The sequence below is a fragment of the Corvus moneduloides genome, chromosome Z (assembly GCF_009650955.1).
Source record: "Corvus moneduloides isolate bCorMon1 chromosome Z, bCorMon1.pri, whole genome shotgun sequence".
NCBI classification, from domain to species: domain Eukaryota; kingdom Metazoa; phylum Chordata; class Aves; order Passeriformes; family Corvidae; genus Corvus; species Corvus moneduloides.
Window position 1 is genome coordinate 44,068,814 of NC_045511.1, and position 25,341 is coordinate 44,094,154.

At 39.2% G+C, this 25,341-nt stretch overlaps 1 protein-coding gene across 9 annotated transcripts in view; it reads left to right on the top strand.

The window, feature by feature from the left end:
• ELAVL2 (ELAV like RNA binding protein 2) overlaps positions 1-25,341 on the top strand; it is a 93,479-nt gene that overhangs the window by 28,634 nt on the left and 39,504 nt on the right. For 6 of the 9 annotated variants that reach the window (XM_032096306.1, XM_032096308.1, XM_032096303.1 and 3 more), the window contains exons 2-3: positions 13,192-13,282; positions 16,977-17,214. In XM_032096306.1, the coding sequence (XP_031952197.1) occupies positions 13,211-13,282; positions 16,977-17,214 (310 nt within the window). In that variant the 5' untranslated portion in view covers positions 13,192-13,210. The remainder of the gene's footprint in view (positions 1-13,191; positions 13,283-16,976; positions 17,215-25,341) is intronic. The other 3 variants (XM_032096311.1, XM_032096310.1, XM_032096309.1) reach the window with 1 other exon arrangement.

The following is a 25,341-nucleotide window of genomic DNA, read 5'->3' on the forward strand; positions in this document are numbered from 1 at the left end:
ACCAGGTTAAGTAAACTCAGCTGATCTGCTTTGAATGCTCTAGGTATGTTTGTCAAAAGTTACAGGCTTGCTTTCTTTTCAGGCCCTTACTGGAAAGAATGGGTAGTTACGGAAGCTAAACAAACTTTGAAGGGGACACGGTTTTTGCGTTTGACCTATGCTAGTTCTAAAAATTATCCCAAATTGCTTTTTTCTTTATGCAAGAGATAAAAATCAGCTGAGAAACTGGTAGTTTGTAGACAGACGTGATTTCTCTAACCTCTGATACTTAACAGTCTAAAAAGAGTTGCCATATGGGATGTCTTTATTGTGAGGACAGCCTCTGCTAGTTGAGAACCTTTCTGTGTTTAAGCACTTTCTGTGCCTAAACATTTTTAGCTATTTCTTATCTAAGTGAAGTTGTCATATGGCTTTAAATGAGAGCTGCTGTCATTGTCCAAAGATGTTGAAGAAAAGGGAGTTGTTTTCTCTGAATTTAATGGGGATGGTTACAGCAGCATTCTGTGCTGTTCTCTCTGCTAGGTGTTTTAGATCTCTGTTAAGAATGAGCTGAATAAATAAATTGATGTTACACCAGTGAAAAATGCAGCAAATTAAGACTAACCCCAGGCTGTATTTGTTTCAAGCCTTTCTGTTACAGTTGTTCAACCTTTTAACAACCTACTGAGATTTTGTAGGTTCAGTGGAGGTTATTGGGAGATGTGCCTGCCAAACCCTACTTCAGTAGTTCTTCATTCTCCTGTAGAGAGTTTAGACATAGCTGAGAGAAGTAACAGAATATTTGATACTTGCTTATGTTGAGTCCATTTTTCAGTAAGCTGTTGTATACAAATAGAATAATTCTCACAGAGCAGTTGTGTTTCCTTTCAAGATGTGCAGTAAAGAAAGCAAAAGCTAAACTTGTACATGCTTCTGTCCTCATGACTTTTTCAGCCTTTCCATGCACTGACTTCTTAGAAGTCTTTTCAACGCCAGAGCTTTGGTATGGTTAAATGAACTTTGGCAGTCACAAGATTTAAACTGGTGTTCTTTTAATATTTTTTCCTACAAATTCTTAGAATCATTAAGGTTGGAAAAGACCTCCAAGGTTATTGAGTCCAGTCTTTGACCAGGACATGACCATGTCACCTAAATTGTAGTACTCAGTGCCATGTCCAGTCACTTCTTGAGCACTTGCAGCAATCGTGAACTCTACCACCTCCCTGGGCAGCCCATTCCAATGTATAACAACCTTTTCAGTGAAGAAATTGCTCCCGATGTCCAACCTGAACCTTCTTCTGGCCCAGCTTGAGGCCATTTTCTCTTCTTGCTGGTTGCTTGGTAGAAGAGACTGACCCCCACCTGGCTATGGTCTCTTTCCAGGTAGTTGTAGAGAGTGGTAAGGTCGCCCCTGAGCCTCCTTTTCTCCAGACTAAACCAGAGCTCCTTCAGCCGCTCCTCATAGAACTTAGTCTCCAGACCCTTCACCAGTTCCTTTGCCCTTCTCTGGACTTGCTCCAGCATCTCCGTGTTCCTCGTGAAGTGAGGGGCCCAGAAGTGGACACAGTATTCAAGGATCTGTACCATGTCTGATACAGCCCAGCATGCCATTGGCCTTCATGGCTACCTGGGCACATGCTGGGTCATGTTCAGCTGAATGCCAACCAGCAGCCCCAGGTCCTTTTCTGCTGTGCCACTTTCCAGGCAGTCTTCCTCAGCCTGTGGCACTGTGTGGGGTTGTTGTGACCGAGGCAGGACCTGGCACCTGGCTTTGCTGCACCGCATGCCACTGGCCTTGGCCCGTGGATCCAGCCTGTCCATGTCCCTCTGCAAAGCATTACTGTCATCCAGCAGATCAACACTCCCACCCACGTGGTGTCGTTTGAGAACTTAACTGAGGGTGCACTTGGTCCACTCATCCAGATCATGAATAAAGATATTAACCAGGGCTGGGCCCAACACTGAGCTGTGGGGAACCCCAGTGGTGACTATTGTCAACTGGATGTGGCACCATTCACTACCACTCTCTGGGCCCAGCCATCCAGGCAGTTCTTAACCTAGTGCACCTGTCCAAGCTATATATATATATGTCCAAGCTGCAGCTTCTTCAGGAGAAATTGAAATAATTTACTGCAGATGCAGTTGCAGTTAGCCTTAGGCAACTAGTCCTGATGAGCTGTCTTCATAGAGTAAAAGAGCTATAGTTCACCAAAGTCTGAGCACTTGGACATCTTTCATCTGAGAAAGAGTTTTGCAGAACTGACTTGCAAGTAACATGTGACTGCATTTTGTACAGTATTTTTGCAGTGAGAAAAGCTTAAATTCCTTTTTTTTTTTTTTAATTGATGCTTCTAGGAACTTACTCTTCTAGTATTTTGCCCAAAATCAAAGTGAAGAATAAACTTTTGAAGGTTAAAAGTTGAACCTTGACTGAAAGGTGCATTTAATACAGAATGGTATAAAATGTCTGCAGAGTGAATTAAGGAGATAAAAATCCTCTTTGACTTGTTGGTTTAAAAATAACCTAACAATAATGTCTTCTTTAATATTGCATCTATGTAATGGGACAATGAAATACAGTTTTGATCTTTGAGGCAGAGATATGTGTGTTGTTAATACCAGAGCTGCTGGACTTAGAGGTGTGGGTCTTCGTTTAGAAAATTGGTGGAAAGTAGTTATCTGCAGTGTGAAGAAGGAAAAGTCCTGGCTTTATGGCTGTGAGACAATATAGCTCTTCACAGGAACTAACTCCTTTCAAAGTTTACTTATCCTGCCTACAACTTCATCTCCAGAAGTGGGTGATTCTTATGGCTATGTTTTTATGTTCTTAGTTATGCTGTTCTTTTAACTACCTACATCTAAATTGTGGGCAGAAAAACTTAAATTACGTCTGTCCAACTGAATAGTGTGAACTAAATACTTTGCTTCCTGATGTGCTGTGTTTTAGAGCTAGAATGTGCTGACATCCAATGACACAGACCATTTCAAACTCATCTGCATCTATTACAATTTGAATGATGTGTTCCGGGGTAATCTGGATGGCACTGTTTTGACAATGGCATCTAAGGAAGTTCAACTCCTACAAACAAAACCAAACTACATAAATAGTGTAACTTCTGTCTTTTTAACTGCTTTGTATTCCTGTGTATATTCAGTGGGAATATATGAGGTAGGACAGTGAGTGTCTGTATCTGATACCAGCAAGGTTTTTGATACTCACTGTAACACTCTGTTCAGATTCCTCCAAAGCACTGATGCCTTTTGACTTCTTGTCAGCATGTCTCCAGAGCTTACATTTGATGTTTGGGGGTTTTTTTCTCACTGTAGTAAAACACATTCTTGACTTTCCTTGTTAAGTATAGATATAAGTACCCTGTAGTTTAGGTGGTGCAATATAAACCACTGTCATCTTTTTTGCAAGCTAAAGTGCCAGGAGGGAAGACGTGTACGGTTTCTAAAACAGTCTTCATTAACTTACTGATTCCCTTGTTTCACAAAACATCCAGTTCTCTGCCCAAGCATAATGTTCAGCCCATTAAAGTGAACCTTCTTCTGTTTTAGAAGTCTGCTTCATTATGAAACAAAGGCTAAAATGTCCAAACCTGGGTTCTTCTCTCCATGTTAGACTATATGTTGCAGTATAAAATCCATCTAGTTTATTTTGAGGTATTCTTTTAAGACTTGATAAGTCAGCCTTTGGGTGCCATGACAAATAATGTGATTTGACAGGTCTCCTTCAAAGGATGCTACAGATAAATAAGACAACTTTCTCATCTCAAACTTGTGTGCTGGGTGAAAGCAGAAGCCCTTCTGTGGTGCCTCAGAGTTGGTGCATTTCTGTAGTGAAATGGTAGTAAAATTATCCAGATTAGCCCATATAGAAAGCAAGCATATTGTAAATAGCATCAGCATCGTATTTTTCACCTGTTGATGTTCTCAAAGTAATGTTTTGGTTTACTGTTGTGTATGTCCCTTTCCAAGCTCTTTCTTTCTACTGTAGTATGTATTACAGGGAGATTTTTGGGGCATAGGTGACCTCCTAGAACTTGAAATGCATTGATAAAGGGCAGAAAATTTTGAGTTAATTCAGAGCTGTGTGCTGTTGGTCTGACTTTGTTTATGCTGTCATGCTATCTTATAAGACTTCTTGTATCTCTTTTGCAAACAATTCTCTTGATTTTCCTTTGATATTGAAACTTGAGGATGTACACAGGGGAATAAATGAATTGGCAAAGATACAATTTCAGGTATTTGGGAGTCTGTTACAGTGGTGTACTTCTGTGGCTGTGTTTCTCTTGCTATTGAATTAGGCATAAGATTAGTTTTATGGTGAAGTGGGGTATTAGCTCAGTTTTTTGATGCAATGATAAATATCTAAGTGAAATTAGCTTTTCAAAACTAATTTGAAAGAAAATTGCCTAATCTAGAATTTGTTGTTACAAAATTTACTTTTTGGTAATATGTATATACAATGTTAAGAAACAGATAATAGAAATGTCAACTGCATAAATACATCAAGTTGTAGTTTTAATAGGTTTGTGTATAATACCTAGCATAGAATAATACATGAAAGAATAAAGCATGAGAGTCAAATTAAAATATATGGGTTAGCCCATGAAAGGAGCAAAGGTGTATTAAGGCAATTTAGTGATACATAGTTTAATGGTACTTGGTCTACTGGAGAAAACTAGGAGTGGGAGATAATCTAGCTGCAACTTTCTATGAAGAAAAGGTTAGAAGAAAGAGCTAGAGCATGTAGAAGCCAAGTGGCCCCATAAACTTCATATTTATGGACAGCATAATAGGAAAATATGATCAGCAGTATTAATGATGATGTATTAAATTATTGAGAGTTTTAATGAGGAGTTCTGACGTCTTGGCCTCTGTATTTCTCTGTTCTTGAATTCATGTTTGTGCGAGAATTCCCATCCCCAGAGGTGAGAAACCTTAAGACCTGGGCAAGATTTCTGTGGTGACTGAAAGCAAGAGCAAGATTATTTTAAACTAGAAAATCTTTAAATATTCATTGCTCTGCATTTTTAGTTGGATTATAGAAATAAAGATTTCTGCACGCAAGTCAGCACAGCATATGGATCTGTCATGTTATAGCTGTGTTGCATTATTCATTACTCATGGTATATCAGGATTAAGAAATAAAAGTTCTCTTCATCTGCTATAGGAAGCCTTTGTACTGCTTTCATGGAACCATGGTGACTTCCTACTCCAGGTGGCGCAGGAAGGGAAAAATCTTAGCTCCTGTTAAGCTTGTTTTTTTTTTTACTCAAAGATGTGATTATTGAGACCACTAAGAACACATCTTGGAGACTGAATAGTCAGTCTTTATCCGTAGCAGATTTTCAGAGCAAACTGGCCTTGGCCATGTTTTTTTTCATATTGGTTCACTATGAATTGTTAATAAGAATGGCTTGTTGATGTGTTCACTTTGTCTTGTTGATCTGAAATCTTTTTTTGAGAAGCGATAAAATAGAAGCCTTGTAACTGTAGGTGAAATGTCATCTGCTCTTGACTGAAGAGCGCAGAATATGCTGAATGGAAGTGTTTCAGTTTGAACAGTGTTTCCTTCTGTTCTTCCAAACTCTCATTCCCAGCTGTGGAAAAAAAAATGGCAGCTCAAGTCAGTTGTTGCCACAAGTCCCTGATTTTTGCCTTACATGCTACATTGAGGCCCTTCACCAAAGAGTGAAAGCAAGTATTCCATATTTGAATACTACTTAACATCTAAGATGTGATCCTAGGCCATTTTAGCAATTTTGGGTATCATGTCCAAGGCTGTTCAGGTAGCTTGTTTGTTGTCATATCTGCTGGAGTGCAGAATACTTGGCAAACCCCAGTACCTCTTATCCTATATTCTTAGTTGAGCTGTTGTCCTAGTGAAGATCTCCTCTTCCCCAGAGGGTTTCCTCAATGGAAAGATTAATGTTTCCTGTGCAAAAATGACTTGATTCAATGTGTGGTTAATAGTGCATGTTCCAGTTTGGTTTGAGTACCTTTTTGTGTTGCACATAAGCTTTGCTTGTCATGAGTTTTGGACCTGAAAGAAGGATGCTGTGACATGTCAGTCTCTCAGGCCACTGATGGTCTGGGCTAATGGAGACGTCTGAGTGTGTAGGCATTGTGTTGCTGTCCAGCCTGATACCACTTTGAAAGTACTTGTAAAGAAGGGTATAGAGGAAGGGAGAGGCGTGGAGATGACTGGTTTCTGACTTTCAGCTGCTTGCATTTTTTCCCCTCTTTGTCTGGTGTTGAGGATGTCATTTTTTGAGCTAACTAACAATATACATGAGGGTTTAAGGGGTACAGATACTAAGTCATGCAACTTTTCCCTTGTCTAAACTACATCTGAGCTAAAAGTTCCCTGTTAGAGAACAAAAACTCCCCTGAAGGGAGGACATTGAGGGGATTCATCCTGCGGTTTGAAGGGTAGGGCTGTGATGGAGATACCAAGATCATGCCCTGTGGATCTGCTGAGGTGCACCTCTGATGGATTGTCTGTGAATGCTAGTGCGTTTTGGGCCTAACTATCTCTCTGGTTTCCTTGAGCTTTGAGCAAGGAGTGCTGCCATGAAAAGCAAGCACAAGAGAACTGTTCCTCTAACTTTGTCTTCCTTATCCTGGAAGATGAATCCTGTCATCCATTGTTGGGCCCTCTGTTGCAGGGAAGAAAGTTGAGTGCATGAGGGACAAAACCATGTAGGTGTGTTGTCCTTCAGGAAGAGAGTAAATGGAGTAGTGTGTGGCCTTGAAGTTGACACGCTTTCCTGATTAGGAGGAGCCTGTTTTTCTAACTTGTGTTTTTTGATTTGTATATCTCTTCAGTCAGACTAACTTGGTTTGCTTCCTCTCTCTTGGTAAAACATCAGCTTTTGAAATTGTCAGTGGCAAAGAAGGATGTAATTGCAGTATGAAAGGGGGAAAAGTTTTACATGGCCCAACTGGAATACTGAGGTAAATGCTGAAAAATTGAAGTAGGCATCCTAGCGAGTTCAAGTGGATGTTGACTTTGAAACCCTTCAACCTATCAAATTTCTATATTTGAAGAGTCATCAAGTTGTCTCCTTTCACCTCATTGAATCTTCTGTTTTGTTGTGTTAGTAGGCTCCAGAGTACTGCAGATGTATAAGGCTGAAATGAAATGTCTGCAATAAAATGCAGTTACCTCTTGAAGAATATATATTCATTTTGACAGAGCCGTATTGCCTTGGAGAGCACTTTGCTAGAAGGTTGTGAGAGCTAACACAGGAGACTAGGACAGCAAATAAGAGCAATAAACAGTTGCCAAGATTTTGTGACTGGTAGAGTGCAGTTGAAAAATCTTTCCTGTTAAAAATCAGTCTTATTTAAAGTATTGGTTAAGTCTGGAGTTGTTCACAGCTTATTTATTGAGATCTGAATAGTTTGTGTGATCCAGTCACAGTTTTGGTGAAACTCCTTCTGAACATCAGTATTGGCTATGTTCAAACAGCCTCAACTTGACATTTAGTTAAAATTACAAATATAACCAAAGTAATCATTTTCCCTTAGCTGGCTTTGAACTTTTTTTATATGAAGGAGGGCAATGAAAAGAAAGAGTGTAATTTTGTGCTGAGTTTTGGAGGTTTTTTCTAGTATATGAGCTAATTAGTAATGCATGTTGATGCTATCTTGCTCAGGGAATTAGTTATGTTGGTAGAAGTGGTTGTGTGTCTAAATTGACCTGAATTATTAGGAACGTAAAAATGGTTACACTTTTGGAGTCTCACTTGAACTGATACCTTAATGGAATGGAGGTGCTTGTTTTCTTTACAGAAGACTGTTAGAGTTGATCTTTCTAATGTGGTTTCTAGGAAAACTTAAGTTACCTTGTGTGTTTTCCTCTTTTGACCCTACCTGATAGGATAATCAGTAATTTCAGTCAGAAGTAGTCCTGTATTTTCTCTAGATTAGTCCATTGTCAAGCAATGTCCTTGCCTTGCTGTACATGCATTATTTTTTCAGAACTGCTTACAAGTATTTGTTGGCTTCATTCCTAACACATAGTTGCTTTAGTAGGGCATTGTTTAGAGTATCCTAATACTCTTCAGTATCTTGTAGGAATGTCAAGAGTTTCCAAAAGCACTTCATACTGAGTGAAGACTTTTTTTGTTTTAATATATGTATACATTTTTAGTGTTCCTGCAGATATTTACATTGAGTAAATAATTTGCACTTTCTTCCTGCTTTTAGTGTCACCAGCACAATTAAGCTCTTTTATGCCTCTATTAATAGCTGTTTATTGTTCAAGTGTCTGCAGTTGTTCAGTTTTCTTCTCACTGCTTACCTGGAATAGGACAGTCTGCTTTGGCTGCCTCTTCATTCCTGCTGATATCTTCTGCAGATTAACTTCTGCAGCAGCAATCACAAGGGTGAATTACAATCCTTTTGCCTAAATTTCATATAATTTTTTTTTTCATAATCATCTTCATTTTCTTCACTTACTTCAACTCATCATGACTTTGAGGCCAAGATACAGAAATGTTAAGTGGTATTACTTCTTTAGTGATTCATTGAAAAGGCAGTGTGAAAAGGTTCCCCTTCTAAGCTACCACTTCTGAGAGGCTAGAAGTTGCTTTTTATTGTTGCAAAGGACTCAACCTGTCTTATCTTAATTGCTTTTGTTTACATTAGTAACTATTTAAGTTACTTGCAAATTTGATACCACCTCATTATCAGAAAAATTCTAAGTTTTCTGTGCAGTTTTTGTCTTTCATCTATCTTATCAAAGTTCTTCCATATAACTTAGCATAGATCAAGAGATACTGTTCTGGTTCATTCTTCTGAGCTGCATGAGTTCTCATCAGGCAATATCCTTATGTAGTTTGTGCTGCAGATTTTTAAATAGTGCAGTGGAGGGAACAGCAAATGAATGTATATGCAGGTGGGGAGGGCTGCTAATGGAGAAATGGCGATTTATGCTAATGAAGAAAACGTGAAAATAGAGACGAAGAAATAAGCATTGTTTACCCTGTTTGTGCAGACTCACCAAGCACAAGATGTGCTGTTAATGTGTGGACCTCAGAGTAACCATCAAGCTTTCCTTGACAACTATTCTTCTTGTAGGGAAACTGAAAAAGCGAGTAGTGTTCTGTTCTGACAGTCAAGGTTGTTAACTGAAGACATGCCCTCTGGCCTGTGTGTGCCTTTACCCATACAGGGCTTTGGGATGTTCTAGCAACCTATGTAATAGCTTTTGCATACGCTGGATTGAACAGTCTCTGACTATAAAACCTATGTTATCTCTTACTGTACAACTTTTTTGGGCGTGCATGAATTAGTACTGTTCTTTCATGCATGCTTGTAGGATACCTGACCATTTGTAAAAAAGGAGTTCTTCAAATTAACACTCTAGTAAAGATAAAAATCACTAAGGGGAAGCATGAAGAGTTGCAGCTATTCAAAGTATTAATAAATCTGCACTTAAAATTTTAATACCCCAAATTTTTTTTTTTTTGGTGAGTTCTATTTTTTTAAAGCAAAATTTAGCATCTGTATTGTGCCAGATCTTACCTTTCTCTGACCCCTCAAATAATGATGATGGCTTGGTGTTTTTTTTTTTTTTTGGTGTTTTTTTTTTTTTTTTTTTTTTTTGCGTAACATGTTTAGCAACAGTTCTCACAGACAAGAAACAACTTAGCCTTGTTAAAATGCATTAACTACTGTTGTAAGTCAAAGTAGATGGAATAAATCCTTTGGAAAGAGAACAACTTCATTACAAGCAGAGACCAAAGTTCTGGTTTAGACCTTTCTGTCTGGAAGAAATAAAGAATACTGTACGCAGCCAGAGGTGTTTTTTGTTCTGGAGTTTGGTATTATGAAAACAAAATCTATAGTATTTGCTTGTGCAAATGGTGATGTGTTGTAATTGATGCATGCTTCCATTGCACTGGGAAACAGGATGCAAGGGCAAACACTAAATTCTAAAGCATGCTCTGAAGGTTTCCTGGTATGTAAGCCTTTAGGAGAATCTTCAGGAGCATGTTTAGCATCTCTTAGGACTTCATCAAGAGCACTGTATGAGCTGTGACCCTTGAGGCTGGAGGCATCTCGTGGTCTAGCTTGGGTTGCCCCTGAACAGTGGTAACATATTGAAAGAGGCAGATGTGTTTAGTATCTGCTGGCCTAAATTCAGAGTGTAATCACCTTTTTGTAATAATACCACTTAGAAGTATGTAGTGTAATCGGGGCAGGCATCTCTGCAGTGATTTTTTGATGTGTTGTCTATAAGTAGAATTAAATTTTGACTATAAAACCTATGTGAAATGATTTCTTGCCCAGCAATGACCAGGATGAACAAGTATGAATTGAAACAGGTGGTAGAAAGACTTTGGCCAGAAGTCATGCACTAAACGTTTCTCCCTAGCATGTGTATGCATGTGAGGAGGTAAAGGTGGTTGAAGGCTTATCTGTTTTGTCACCTCCTTGGTTCTGTCTCAACACTTCCAGGATCCAGCGTCAGCCTGCATTTTCAGCTGAGCATGAATAGTTGAGTATGTTATGCCCAAAGTACCTGTGTTGCAGAGAAAGTTAGTAAGCCACTGTGACTATTGTTTAGCCAGTCTTCATCTTCCTTGCTCCACTATATTTTCTAAAGCTCTCATATAAAAATCTGCTGTTATAATTGGAACTGTTCTATGGCAACCAGAACTAATTACATACCATATGGCTTTTGAACTTCCGATGTCTTTTCTCTTGAAAAACAAAAAAAGCCTATTTGCTTCTCTGCTAGGCAAACCTTACTCATGACTTGCTTGAACTGCAGCTAATAAGAAACTGGCATTCCGTTAATGCCATAAACAGTGTTTGAGTGTTTGGGTTTAAAATCTTACCTGTGCTTGGTGAACTAGAAGTAAGTTTATTGAAAGACAGATTGCTGCCATGTACTGTATGTTAAAGAGAACCACTCAGTTTGCTGAACTGAACAACTGTGTCTTTAGTTCTGCTTCTTTTCAGCATTATAGAGGAAGCAGATTTACTTGGTCAACTTGACTTTATTGTTCTCCTCTTAATCTGAATGTATTTTAAGACAAACTTTTCCTTAGTAGGTATAGAACCCTGTTTCTTGAACATAATGGTTTTATAGGTTTTGAATGCAGTAACTGCTAAGCTGTTTTAATAACCTGAAGTGTAATATTGTCTCTGAGGCTAATAGTCAAAAACTGAATTAGCTTTTTTTAATGGTACTGGAGATTATTCAGTAGTTCAGTATTTTAAAGCCTTTTTGGGGGAAGGGGGAAGAAAAGTCACAGTTCAAATTCTGTGTTAATGTGCTGTTTTAGTACAGTGTTAAGGCTGAAAATTCATTTCAGAAAGCTTTTGTTTTTTTTCTAGAATGTAATTAGCTATAGTTAATATTGTTTTTAGGTCAGGTAGAAGTGTAAATAAAATGGTAAGAACTCCAGTTTTCCAAATTAGACATAAGAGAGCAGTCTGTATGTCTTTGAATGTAATAAAAATGGTAGAAGAATAGTTAGAGCAAAATACCTTTTTGAGACATAATGGTTTTTTTAGTCAGAGAACTGACTTGCACGCTGATTGCAAGTGCTGTATAGAATGCTTCAGTGCAGATAAATGTGTTATGCAAGCTGAAAGTACCTCAAATGACAGGTGCTCTTGGCTTTCTTTGAGAAGTGCGGCAGTGTTTGAGAGAACAGTGGAGTCTCTAGTGAGTAAACTGAAGTACTGTACAAACAAGTAAGCTGTCCTATTGAAGTTTTCTATCTGCAGCCTGTGGTTCACAGGAAACAAATAATCTGTGGAGTCATGCTGCTTTGCTGAGAACCATGGAGATCCAAATACATTATCTTGCATACGTCACTACAGTCTTTGTAGGACAGCGTTTTGGACACTGTTTTAAAGCAATCTTCTTAATAAGGCTTGTCTCAACTTAAAAGAAGTCAGTTGGGACTTCCAGATTTTATTCATGGTAGTAAGCAGTTTATCAACATACTTGCCTATGAACCAATGGAGAGCTTGAGAAGTTGTTACTGTTGGTTTTGGGTTGAGACCACAGCGAATGGCATGCAGACTTGAAGTTGATACCAAAGCCTCACTATTTTGCATGAAAAGGTGATTGAAGGTTTTTATTAACCTAAGTTAAAAATAAAGACCAGACATGAAGTCTGCTAACCATATGGACTTTGGTAGCAAACTGACATGAAAAGTAATTTGCACCATTTTAAACCAGAAATAAGCTTTGAAGTACGTCTTTATAAACCCTGGATGCCGCAGCCTTCTGAAACCTAAGTCTTTTTTTATCAAGTTTAGACTTACCTCATCTGCTAACCATGGGCAAGAAGGATCTCTTTACTAACAGCAATCTTAAGCTGTGACAGTGGTCAGGAGTCTTTCTATTTGTTCCTATTGTGGTTCTATTTCACATCTGGACTACCTGTAGTCATCTGCAAATGGCCTATTAGCTTTTGTGGTATCCTTCTAGCACTGTTCAATGTAAATCCAACTGGATTTTCAGTGATGTTTTAGTTAAAGAGCAATCTTCTTGGTTACCAAAATACTCTTATGAAAAACACTTGCATGTTTTGTTCCAGTTATTCCACTTGATAAATCCTTGACTCCACTGCCACTGGTGATACGTGCAGTGGTACTTTTAAACATGTATTGCAAGGAAACTTAGTGAATACCATCTGCACAAGATTTTAATTTACTTAATTTTTAAAACATAGGATTTTTAAGAACGGACTGGATTCTAACAAAGTCATTTGTCATCTTTGTGTATTTTTTTTTTTCCTGTGGGCTGGGAAAGACATGTAAGGGGAGCTATCTTTCAGTAGTGCATGATCATCTTATATGCTGATGGAAAATCAACTCACTGTATTTCCTTTCTTTCCTCTTCAGTCTTGAAGATTTAAAAATCTGTTTTGTGGTATAGTTTCTTTTAGGCTGATGTGGTTCTGGAGGTAGTTCCCAGGGTAGATGCAGGGGTAACTAGACTGCATTATCTTTTAAATCTTCTTAAAAATAAGCATCTTATTTCACGTAAGAGGAATAATTTTACATCTGAATTTGTAAAGATTAGATTGGAATTGCCTCAAATCCAATTAAGCCACACTGCATGGACATGCTGGGAATATAAATGCAATTACTGTAAATTTGTACAAACTGATTTGTTGCATTATCTTGCTAATCTAACATACGGTACTTTTTGTGTCCATATTGCAGACGGCAACTCCAAACTAACATGGCAGTCAGACTGTGTGATGTGGCTTCTCTGCTTAGAAGTGGTTCGTGGGCAGCAGAGCCTTGGACTGGGGTCTGTGGGACTTTTCTTAAATTCTGTAGGCTACTTTTTTACATGTTAATAGTGCTGAGGCCATACCAAAGTCTTATAACCTTCCATTTGGAATGCTAACTCGCTTATATGTTTCATTATAGGCTGTAGGTGGTGTTCCTATTCTGTGAGAGCCTAGAGTACACGGGCATACCAAGACAACTTTTTCTGTAATACGGTGATCTCCTGTAGAAATTACACTGCAGAGGCTTGCCTTTCTTCTAATGTCAATTAGATTTTAGTACTAATTGAAAATACATGGTGGATAATTGAAGAGTAGTATTGTACTAAAATGGTTTTGGTATGGTCTGAATACTAACTTGCAGTAACTTTTAAAACCTGTATACTTGTGTTTTTATGATTACTATTTTAAAAGTATATTTGCCAGTCTATTCTAAGAATTTTTTAAAAACTGTAAATTTATCTCGAACTATTTTTCTGAGTGAAAAATATTTAGTGCTTTGTCTTTTATGAACAGTTCTCTTAAGCCTATTAGTGGGGTATGCATTATTTGTAAAACATTAGTATCACTTTATTCAGAGCAGATGGTTCTATAGCTGAGAGATGCTGAAATTTTCAGCACACACAGGCTACTGCAGCTGTTCACTTGAATGTTGGCTTAGGATCTCATTCTTGCCACCTGAACATGAAAATAAATGTGCAATTAAGAGAGAATTGTTTGTTGTCCTTGCTAAATCCTGCTAATTTTGATCAATGAACACTTCAAATTTGAGAATAAAAGACGAAAAGGGGAAAAACGCAATCCTGCAGAGCCTCAGAGCACAGCATTGGTGACTACCTTTAACAGATATGCTAACGTTTTGAAAAGTAATTTATCTTAATTGGGATAATCTACTTTATCATCTTTGCAGTGGACTTGTTTCGTCAGTGCCAGGAGCAGGTTACCCCTTGGAGTTTGTCACAAGGGAAGAAAATGTTGTTCCAGTTGTAGCTCTTCAGAAAAACTAGATCACGCTTTTCTAATGAGTGTTCTTAATAGATGTATCCCTTTTTTGCGTTGTGCTGAAGTAACCTCTTGAAAAATACTTCTGTATGCAGAACACAGAAATGTGTTCCCAGGAATGTCTAAGTTGTACTTCTAATAAGAAACTCAACTTACCCCCTCTCGTGTTACTAGGAAGTTCAGTTATGCAGTCCCTGAACAGAGTTGACCTTATCAGCTGTTTGGATATGCACTGATTCCATACGGTGCTTTAAACAGGACTGTTAGGACAGACCCTTCAGAGGTCCTGATGCTGCTCTGTGATTTTACAAGAGGCTTTTTCTTGAACTCCTCTTAGCAGTTTAATTATGAGGTTGAATTTCAGTGATTGATGGATTTCTATAGTGAACTTCTTGTGTTGAAATATGTATTTCTGGAGAATTAACTTACACAGTTTTCTCTTGCATGTTGTCCTGGATAGTTGGTCTCAAACAGGGTAGGCTGCCCAAATCTTAGATATTAGAATGCCATTAAAAATCCATTGTATTTACCAGCTGCTGCCATTCAGTCACTGACTGAGATGGCAGAGAGCCTTTTGTATATATGGCAGCTTGTGGACAAGTACTTGTTTACAAGTCCTTCAAATTATTTCTGTTGCATCTTGCAATCATACAGTCAGTTACTTTGGGGTGAGACACAGTAGAATCAGAATGGTTTGAGCTGAAAGTACATAACTAACTCTAATGCACTTGCCATGAACAGGGACACCCCCCACTAGATCAGGTTGCTCAAAGCTCCATCCAACCTGATCTTGAATATTTCAAGGGATGGGGCATCCATAGCCTCTCTGGGTAAGTGCCTTCCCACCCTCACGGTAAAGAATTTCTTCCTAATATGTAATGTAAAGCTACTCTCTTTCAGTTTGAAGACATTCCCCTTTGTCCTGTCACTACATGCTCTTCAAAAATGTCTCTTTCCATCTTTCTTGTTAGCTCCCTTCAGGTACTAAAAGGCCGCAATTAGGCCACCCCAAAGTCTTCTCTTTTCCAGGCTGAATAAACCTGATTCTCTCAGCATTTTGCCGCAGGAGACACGCTCCATGCCTCTAATCCATGCCCTCCTCTGGACTCCCTCCAGCAGGTCCATGTCCTTCCTGTGCTGGGACCCCACAGCTGGATGCAGTGTTCCAGGTGGGGTCTCACCAGAGCAGAGCAGAGGGGCAGAATCCCCTCCCTCCCCTGCTGCCCACGCTGCCTTGGATGCAGCCCAGGGCCTGTTTGGCTTTCTGGGCTGTGGGTGCTCATGGCTGGGTCATGTCCAGCCTCTCACCCACCAGCATCCCCAAATTCTTCTCAAAGGGCTGCTCTCCATCTGTTCATCCCCAGCCTATGCTGATACTGGGAATGTCCTGACCCAGGTGCAGTACCTTGTTCTTGGTCTTGTTAAACCTCATGAGATTCCCATGGGTACACTTTTTGAGCTTGTCCAGGTCCCTCTGGATGGCATCCTGAGCTTCAGGAGTGTCAACAGCACCACGCAGCTTGGGGTCATCTGCAGACTTGTGGAGGGTACACTCAATGCATTTGTCTGTGTTATCAGTGAAGACACTGAATAGTACTGGTTCCAGTATGGACCCCTGAGGGACTCCACTTGTCACTGATGTCCATTGAGTCTCTGAGCTATTGACCACCACCTCTAGATGCTACTGTCCAATCACTTTCTTATCCATCTATTAATCTACCCATAAATATTCCCCATTTTAGAGATTAAGATGTAGAGGAATGTGTCAAAGGCTTTACAGAAGGCCAGATAAATGACATCTGTAGCCCTTCCCTTGTCCACTGATGGAGTCACTTCATCACAGAAAGGCCACTTGGTTGGTCAAGCAGAACTTGCCCTTGGTGCAGCCATGCTGGCTGTCTCAAATAGCTTCCCTGTTCTCCATCTGCCTTAGCACAGGTTCTAGGAGGATCTCTTCTGTGATCTTCTAGACACAGAGTAGTTCTGGAGTGATCTAAAAGTAAATCAAGTTCAAGATTCAAATTTAATTGTTCTCAGAGTTCAGGGAAGGGAAGAAATATGAAAGAGGAATTGTCAGTTTTGTCAATTGAAAGCATTTAGAAACCTGATTCCTGTGGTGACAGAAGTTTGGCATGGATGTTGTCAAGGAAGAGTGTATTTTCCATCACAGCACATTCATATATTCTCAAGTTTCTCTTTAAAGTACTAATCTTGACTTCTGCTATTTCTCATGAGATATACTCTTTGGATACAGTTAATGCCCACCTCTTTTTGAAAATAATCAAATGCTATTACCTTAAAAGCTGCGTTTCATGTTATTTCAGGAACCAGTTGTAAGTTTATAGAAATGATTACTCTTGCGACAGTGCAGTTTTCTTTGGTAATTTCTATAAGAGAAAGGCTGTGATTCCCTTAAATGAAGGGAATGGCAGAGGATGGAAACTAAGCTTTGAGTGCTAATTTTATTTTGTGAGCTTGTAAAAGATACAGTTTATTTGACTGCAAGCTTTTAAAGTATTTTCTTGACTAACAGTTTAACATCCTTCTGTATTGGTGTTTGTTTGGGTTTTTTTCATGCATGTAAGGGCAGTATATGGCCTTGGCAGTACCATTTCTGCCTAGTGACAGGTCTTTTAGGTTCTTGATTGGATTCTCCTACTAGATGCTGAAATATGAATTTTGATGGTTCTTGTTTTCTATATTTTTCATCAGGTAATTGCTGCCATGGAAACACAACTGTCTAATGGACCAACTTGTAATAACACAGCCCATGGTTCAGCCACCATAAACAATTGCTCATCACCAGTTGATTCTGGGAACACAGAAGACAGCAAGACCAATTTAATAGTCAACTACCTTCCACAGAACATGACACAAGAGGAACTGAAGAGTCTGTTTGGCAGCATTGGGGAGATAGAATCCTGCAAGCTGGTCAGGGACAAAATAACAGGTATGTTTGTTTTGGAGTTTTCTGTATCTTTTCATTTTTCTAAGCAGTGAACTCTCAGATGGTGTTCTGCAATTCTCTTAAGTAATGGAATAAAGGCAGAGGGAACCAATGCTGATGCTGCTACTCAGAAGGAACTTAGATTAATAATTTTTTGGATTATATACCCCAAAATTAAGCATCTGTATTGGCATTTCATTTAGATTAATTTGAGTGCTATAAATGCTAACAGGACATTTAAACCTGTGCTTTGCAGTACTAGGAAAGAAGATTTCACATGTGGAAAAGCAGATATAAGGTTTCCTTGAACTTTAATTCAACCTCGTTTAAGTTGACTTCAGCTCTTGTTGATGCAAAGCTGCTTCTTTTCAGGGATGCAGGTAATGAAGCTTGTACCTTGGAAAAAGGGCAGATTACCTTACTTCATAGGTAAAGCTGCTTTTGCATTGCAGCACTTGAACAGTTTCTTTAGGATGCCCACTTGAATCAATTTGTGCTCTTTGGCTTCCTTCTTATTAAACAGTCTCTGGCTGACTTCTGTTGGCATAATGTTGTTGGGTTCCCCTATGCCTCTGAATAACCAGCAGATTACTTACTCTTAGGATGTTAGGTAGTGGGATGGGGAAATCTGTGAAGTACCCTGCTTTTAGCATGTTAGTCTGGGATACTGAAATCACTGGTTTTAGTTGTTCTGGCCTGACTAAACCTCAGAGTAATCTTTGCTCTTCAGTGTGAAGAATACTGAATGTTCTTGGGGATGCCAAAGAAACCAGACTGGGCTGATGCCACAACTTGCTGTCTTCAGGTGAAATCTTGTTGATGGAGAAAACAAGCCTGTTTTCTCTGTAGGTGATGAATTCAATGCTTTGAAACAAAATGTCCCTTCCTTAGGTGTTTCCTGACCTCTTGTTCTGGGACTGGAAAGATGTAACTGGTACTTCATCAGTTAATGGGATGGCTATTCAAAGACAGTTCGTCTCTGTCTGGCATATCCCACATATATAGCATTCCTTGTCAAAATTGCTTAGGAATTACTTCAGAAGCTACTGCAGGCCCACAGAAGTGACCCTCAAGATCTTAATGATCAATGTCCAAAGTGTCCACATCCTTACACAATGGGTCTGATGTTCTGTTTGCCAGAAGCCACCATTGCTGCTACATAGTTTCAAAAGACTCCTTACCTGGAAATGGAGCTAGTCTTAATTGTAGACCTCTTGTTTCAAGGTGCACTGTTTTCTATATAGCATGAATTGATGTCTTAGAAGGATCCTGAATTTAAATTACATTCTCAGTAGCTGAGAACTCCAGAGTTGAAACTAATGGAGATAGTTTTTCTGCTTACCAGAGAGCAGCTCCTCAGCTTTGAGGCATACTTTCAGCTGTTAGCAAAAATGCTGCATCAGTCTTATTCCAAAAGGTTTTAGTATTTTAAGGGAGATTGAGAAATATGGTGCCTGACCTTGTAACTGCATTGGGAGCATATTTCTGATTTAAGTAGCCTGAAGCAAGATAACAGATGCTGAGGAGAAAGCTCTTTAGTTCCAGTCCTGTTCTTACTCATTTTCAGGTTTTCTTCAGAGAGTTCTTGAAAAGAAAATTTTTCTTCTAAATCCAGAACAGGGATTGTTACCAGGCTCTATGAAGGAAGAGATTTGGCACGAATGTCAGAGTTTTATAGGTTTAATTCCTCTGTTAAAATGTAATTCTTTTTGTCCTTCTTAAATGAATTGTCATGAGCGCTAGTTACTTGTTGAGTACATTTAAATGATAAATTTAGGATAGCACAGAGGTTGAAATACACTCCTGTACTTACACTATCACCGAGGTCTGTAATGGCTTGTGTCTCCACCGCTCTGTGCCTGCTAGTTTGGAAACAGAGTGGAGTTTGGTGGCAGCACATGAGAGCCAGTCCAGTCTTGTCTTTGGCTTAGAGTGGTACCATCCTGTAAGCTTGATTTCAATGAGTGTGTTTCGCTTCATGGCCACTATCACTGGTGGGTAAGGCCAACAATAGGGAGGAAGTAACCATAGCCCACAGATCTCTGGGGCAGAGATCAGCTTGTGTACCCCAAAGGGCATCCACTGGGACCCTGTGTGAGGTGTGATCTCTGCAGCTGTGCCCAGTAGAAACCACAGTCCTGTCCTGAGAGTCAGAGTTAGAGCCGTGATTACTGGATTGCCAGTGCCATGTGTTATCTTGAGGCCAGCCACTGTTACCTTGACCCAAATATTCATGAGCATTCAGTGGATTTGAACCAAGTTATCTCCCACCCTATTACTTAGTACTCACTCTGTGATCACATCCGCAACAATGAAGTGCACATGCATTATCATAGAATCACAGAATGGTTTGAGTTGGATGGAACCTTAACATGCATCTGATTCCAATGTCCTTGCCATGGGCAGGGACACCTCCCACTTACAAGTGAACTGCCCCATTTCCTTGAAGCTGTCAGCATACTCTAGGATTGAGAGGAGTTGAACTTGAAGGCTTTCCTGCTCTGGAGAACCTGTTGAAGGGGAAGGAGGCACCCTGGAGCTCACTTACTGATTTTTTGTGAACAGTTTGAAGTCCAAATCCTGATTATTTTATTGATTTTTAGCTAGGGGTTTACTTGTGAATAAGGTAAGAGAGAAAGCTCATCTGTGAAGGTTTCTGATGGTCATCTCCAAGCATGTACTTAATGAGCACAACTTTCTGTTGGGGCAACATTAGTAGCTGAAGTGAATTCTGCTTTCTCTATTAGTGGAAAACCATTGCAAGTGTTATCAGTAAGAATTAAGATAGCTGATTGGTGTTTTGTTGTTTTACTGAAGGTAATTAAATTAAATGTTGATGGTATTGAAGATTTTAAAGGGTGCTGAAGAAGAGTCTCTCTTCATGTGAGAATCCCACTGACAACAGCATCTGATAAGTGGGTCATGAACGTCACTTTTATCTTCACTTACTAACCAGAGAATCTGTCAGGAATGAGTCATTGTGCCTAGATATTTTAGAGTCTGTGTTAACTCTTACATGCTTTTCACTAATGCAGATGTATGTCAATACAAATTACAAAACTGCTGCTTAAGTTAATTGTGGTTGTACAATGGGTAGGAGACCCTGGTCTCGGCAAAGCAACATAACTGAATACCAGTCAGCCACTCTAGATAGCTGTTTAATTTACCTTAAGTGCTGCTACATGTTTAAGGCAGCAGAGATAACATTTATCATATAATGATAACGTTTTATGTAATCTAATGTTAGGCATGTATAATTTCAAAAAATAACCTAAAAATACTCTTAAATGTTAGGGCAGGGGGTAAAATGGGATGAAACTTAATTATTGGAACTGCCCCTGGTCAGGCACTTGAAAGCACATGCTTTCTTCTTGCACAAGATAGATGGATTTAGCAGCTTTTGAAAAAATAGAAGACAGTAGTAGCTACCACTTAAAATATGAGAGATACCATAGTATGGTAAACATTTTCTGGACCTACTTTTCTGAAACTTGAATATAGGTAAAAATGTGACTGTAGTCTCCTTAAAAAAACCCCAACAAAGTACATTCTTTTACCTCCCACTGTTTTTAGTACAAATTCAGCTGTACGTGTGGAAGATTAATGCCTAATTTTCACATCATGGAATAATCTCCCTGTTTTCAGAAGTGCTTGTGGCATTGTTAGCTAAACTGAAACTCGTGGAATATAGAATCCTTAATTTCAGAAAGCAGCTAACTGGGATGTCTTAAACTTGTCTTCAAAGCTCTGGTATATGCTCATAAAATTCACAATTCATTTGCTTTAAAAGAGAACCTGCCTGTGAGTAGGTCTGGTTTTCTTGTCTCCTTAACTGTGTTTGAACTACTAATAATGCTTATATGTGGATTTCATTTGCAGTTTAGGATGTCTGTCTAGAAAGTGAGACAGGATGTGCTTAGGGACCTAGCCTGGGACTGTATTTCACATTCATAGAGTTGTGTATGAGCTGTGAAGCTGTGGTAATACTGTTACCTTTAGTACAAGGAGACAGCTGCTCTGCACCTGAAAACTTCATTATTTCCTGCTGCCTTCTACCATCTCTGCTTGAAGATAAAGTCTACTTTAGGACATTCCTGCTGATCACTGTTACATGGCATGTTTTTCAGACTTGATCCAGCTGCCTTACTGTGGAGCTTACATGTTGGTTGAAAGCCTGATCCTCTTACACACCTTTTTCAAAAAAATCTGTGTTCCTGTTTGGCTTGTGGCCGGTAACTGTCCATCACATTGTGGTGGCATTTCTTTACGGTGAACATTATAGGCTCACGGGGTAAAATTCAAGTCTTATGTGACCCCTTAAAAATTTCATAGACTTTTTCAGTCTAGAGTACAATCCAGAGTGCTGTAGTCTAGTGTACAGTACATTGTGATGGACACTCATGTAGAGGAAGGGTCACATTTCTATCTCTTACACCTATTTCTGTAAGACTAAAGCTAACAGGATATCTTGTTTGATTTGTAAATTTAATCTTGTCCTCTTGAAGATAATAGTTTCGCAGATACTTTGAAGTACTCTCTCATTCCTGTGTTTCACAAAGTGAAGTTGTAAAATGCAGCACACAATTCAGATGTCTAGAACTGTCATTGTAGAAAAACTGCCTGAAAGTTGAACACTTCCATAAAATTGTTGAAGCAGCTATGTCAGTATGTTTGCAACTAAAGCTTGTACAGAGAATTTTAGTTCTCATGCATGTTCTCTGTTTTCATTGAAGTACCATGGTAATAAATGCAAAGGATTCTGAGTTGGTCAGAGAAATAGAAAAAAAAAATATCTAGAGTTGTGCGTGGTGTCATCAGATGGTGTGTGTGTTGTTCACAGTGGTAACACTGGTCACAATTCAGTGTGGGCCGTGTATATGCTTATAGTCAGTGCAGTGTTAGGAGGGAGTCTGGTCTATCAGATCCTTGGTTATGGAGCACTCAGTCTTCTCTGGTGCAGAGTCAGAGGAAACACTTGTCACAATGCTGATTTATAGTCTGCCAAAGCAGCTGAGGCTGTGACTTGGAGAAGGATTTTCTCTTCTGAGGGGTAAGTGCCCTGTTTCAACAGAGCACAGCTGAAATGCTGATTTCTTAGAGATGGCTTTTATGCTTGCTGTGACTTGTTCAGCAATCTTCTGGTAATCAAGGGAAACCTATTTATGTCCTCAGTGGAAGCAATACAAAGTGTGTTATCTGACTGGCTGCTTGAATCTAGAACATGTGACACTTGTTAACCTCTGTAGTGTTCTCTCTTTCTATCATAACATTGTGAATGTTAGTGTCTGGCAAGGGCAGAGCCGTTGGAAACCTTATGCCTTGTCAGTGCTACTGCACATCTAAAACTCCTGACTTTGAAAGTGATCTCAGTTGAGGCTGGACTGCCAGTTTCTTTCAAGTCTCTTGTCACTGTTGCTCTGAGCAGTGTTAGCTTTCTCTTCAACTCTAATAAATCTTTCACTTCCCTTAATGGAATTTTTAATTTTAGGACATCTAAACCTTACAGGAAGATGGGGAAAAAAATATGATCATGCCTTAATCTGAGGCTCTTAATCTGGGGCTTCTTGCTTCCTTGAAGATAAGGTAGGGGGCCAGGTAGGTGGGTCATTTTCCTTTTTATGTCCCAGAGGAAGACAGTGTGGCATATTGGTGGAGTGGCTTAGTGTTCAAAGTTACTTTATTTACAGTGTAGAAAGTTTTAAGTATTCCCATGACAAAAAAAAAAAAAAGAAAAATTTGACCATAGTAGGGCAATGAGTAGCTGGAATTCCAGGTATTTGCTCATATAGTACAAGTGCCTGATACAGAGAGGACCACATGAATGAACAGAGTACAACAACTTTGTCATGTTTCAGGAGCGGTTTCCTACTTTTGTGAAACTCCCCAGCTCTTTTTCCTTCTCAGTCTTTACTCCCAATGTGTTTGATGTTTGCAGTCCTATATCACTCTAATGTATCAGATGTTTTTGTAGGGTTCTGTGCACTTGGCTGGGAGGGTAGAGTAATTTGGCAGCTAAAGGAAGCTGCCTGTGCTTTTATGGTATGCTGAGTTTGTGATATGCAGGGTTACTTGCTAGGTGCTGCTAAGTGGTGTGCTGAGACGAGTGAGTTCATCAGCCTTACAATTTCTGATTAGGGCAGGGATGTGGACAAAAGGTGCTGCCTGGAAAACTGTGCCTTGCCAGCAGAATGCGTTATGCAAAACCTGACTAAAGTGTGAAATCACGAGTAGAAACCAAATGGGATTGAAGGCAAATTTCTATTTATATTAATTTGTATATATTTATGTGTGGTGACTGACTGCTCTCTGGAGCACCTTGCTCAAGACCTTGAAGGACAGTTCTTTTGGGGACAGGGAGGGTTGATCTTAAAATCATCTTTTTAATTTTCAAGTTCATGTTTTAAAATGCAGTCTCTGGTGTGGCCTGGGGACTTGGTGAGTTGTAGCACAAAGTTAATGAAGTGATTTTGAACTTTGTGTGCCTGTTGGAGAAAAGTGCAGCAGCAGAGTACTGGCTTACTTAGCTAGCTTGGGTGCTTGAAGAACCATCCTGTTTGGACTGCAAGGGTAATCCTGAAAGAGTTAAGTTTCAAAGAAGCCTTATGTGTGGATCCAGAGCACAACTAAACATCTTAAATCCATTAAGGGGTTGGAATTAAATGGTCTTTAAGATCCCTTCCAACCCAGACCACTCTGTGGTTTATACTTCTGATTGCTATTTAATATTACTAAAAAGGATTTAGCAGCATTTACTGTGCCTTTTCAGAGTAAACTGCGTAATTTATTGAACTTTGCATGTCTCCTGGAAATGAGTGATGTAAACAGGTGAGGATGAAGGAAATTGTTTCCCCTTGTATTACTCTAGATAGCACTTAATTGTCTTTGTACTTCCATATGATTTTCATTGTTATGCAGGCACAACACTGTTTTGACTTTTCAGAAGTTCATAGGCTTTGTTTTTACAAGTAAAAAAGGTAGAAAAGACTTGTTGGACTAAACCTGCCAGGGATTCATTCACTCTTCACACTTCCAACTTTGTGGAAACAAGCTATTTTTAAAATGATTATTCATCCATATATTAGCCTGAATTAATGAGTTGATCTCAATATACAGCATAAGCAAGGCCTTGATGTTTTAAACATTTAACTCTTTTTATATGACTAAATAAGATTAGGGACCTTTCTGAATGTAGTGAATTAAAACATCACTGGATCACTCTGCTTTTCAGCAAACACTCTGCTTTTTGTTGGAGATTAATGCAATATACATTATCTTGCACTTCTCTGCAGATTACTGTTCACTTCTGTCAGTGACTGCCATAACTTAAAAGAAGCCTGTGGAAGCATTGGGGTTTGCGAACTGGCATTGGTCCTGTAGCGATGTGGACTATTTTCTGTGCTTTTAGCTAAGGTAGTGGTGTTTGCTTCTACATTGGGAGTCCCAGGCTGCCAAGTTGGTGTATCTCACCACTGTTTGCTCTTTCATATATGTATGTAGGTATATGTTGCTGTTACAACTTAGTGATCCTAGGCCAGCTGCTTGAATAAGTGTGGATTTTAGTGGGAGCTAGTGTGCGAGAGAGACCTTTTGTAACTTGAAGTTCTTACAGTGTAACTGCCCCTCAGGGTAACTGTGCTGTGAGATTAGAGCAAAATATTTATAACAAAGGTATGTTTCAGTAGTGTCTGCCTCAGTTTGGGTAGTGATGTAACTGACCTGCACACCCTGAAGCTTTCACTCCAAGGATGTTGTGTGGATTATAAGGACCTGGATGTCCCTAGAGAAAGTAGATCCTTTATCTCAGCCTCCACAAGCTGAGTAACAAGACTTCAAACTGCAGATGCCTCTAACAGGTTAATGGCTGGTCCGTTATGTATTGAAGCAGCTAGTATATTGTGTTATAGAAGCAAGACCTTAAAAAGATGTGCAAGGAACTTTCTAGCTGCATGTGTTTATTTTCTGTAAAATATATATATATCTACATTTTATTCTTCTATCACGGTACTTCATCTGGCAGCTCTTACTGTGAAAATTTGCCAGACTGTCATTGTGGTTTTCTGTGTACAACTCCAGAAAAGGGCTTATTATACTACTCTATGGAATTTTATCTTCTTGGAGTACATCAAGTCA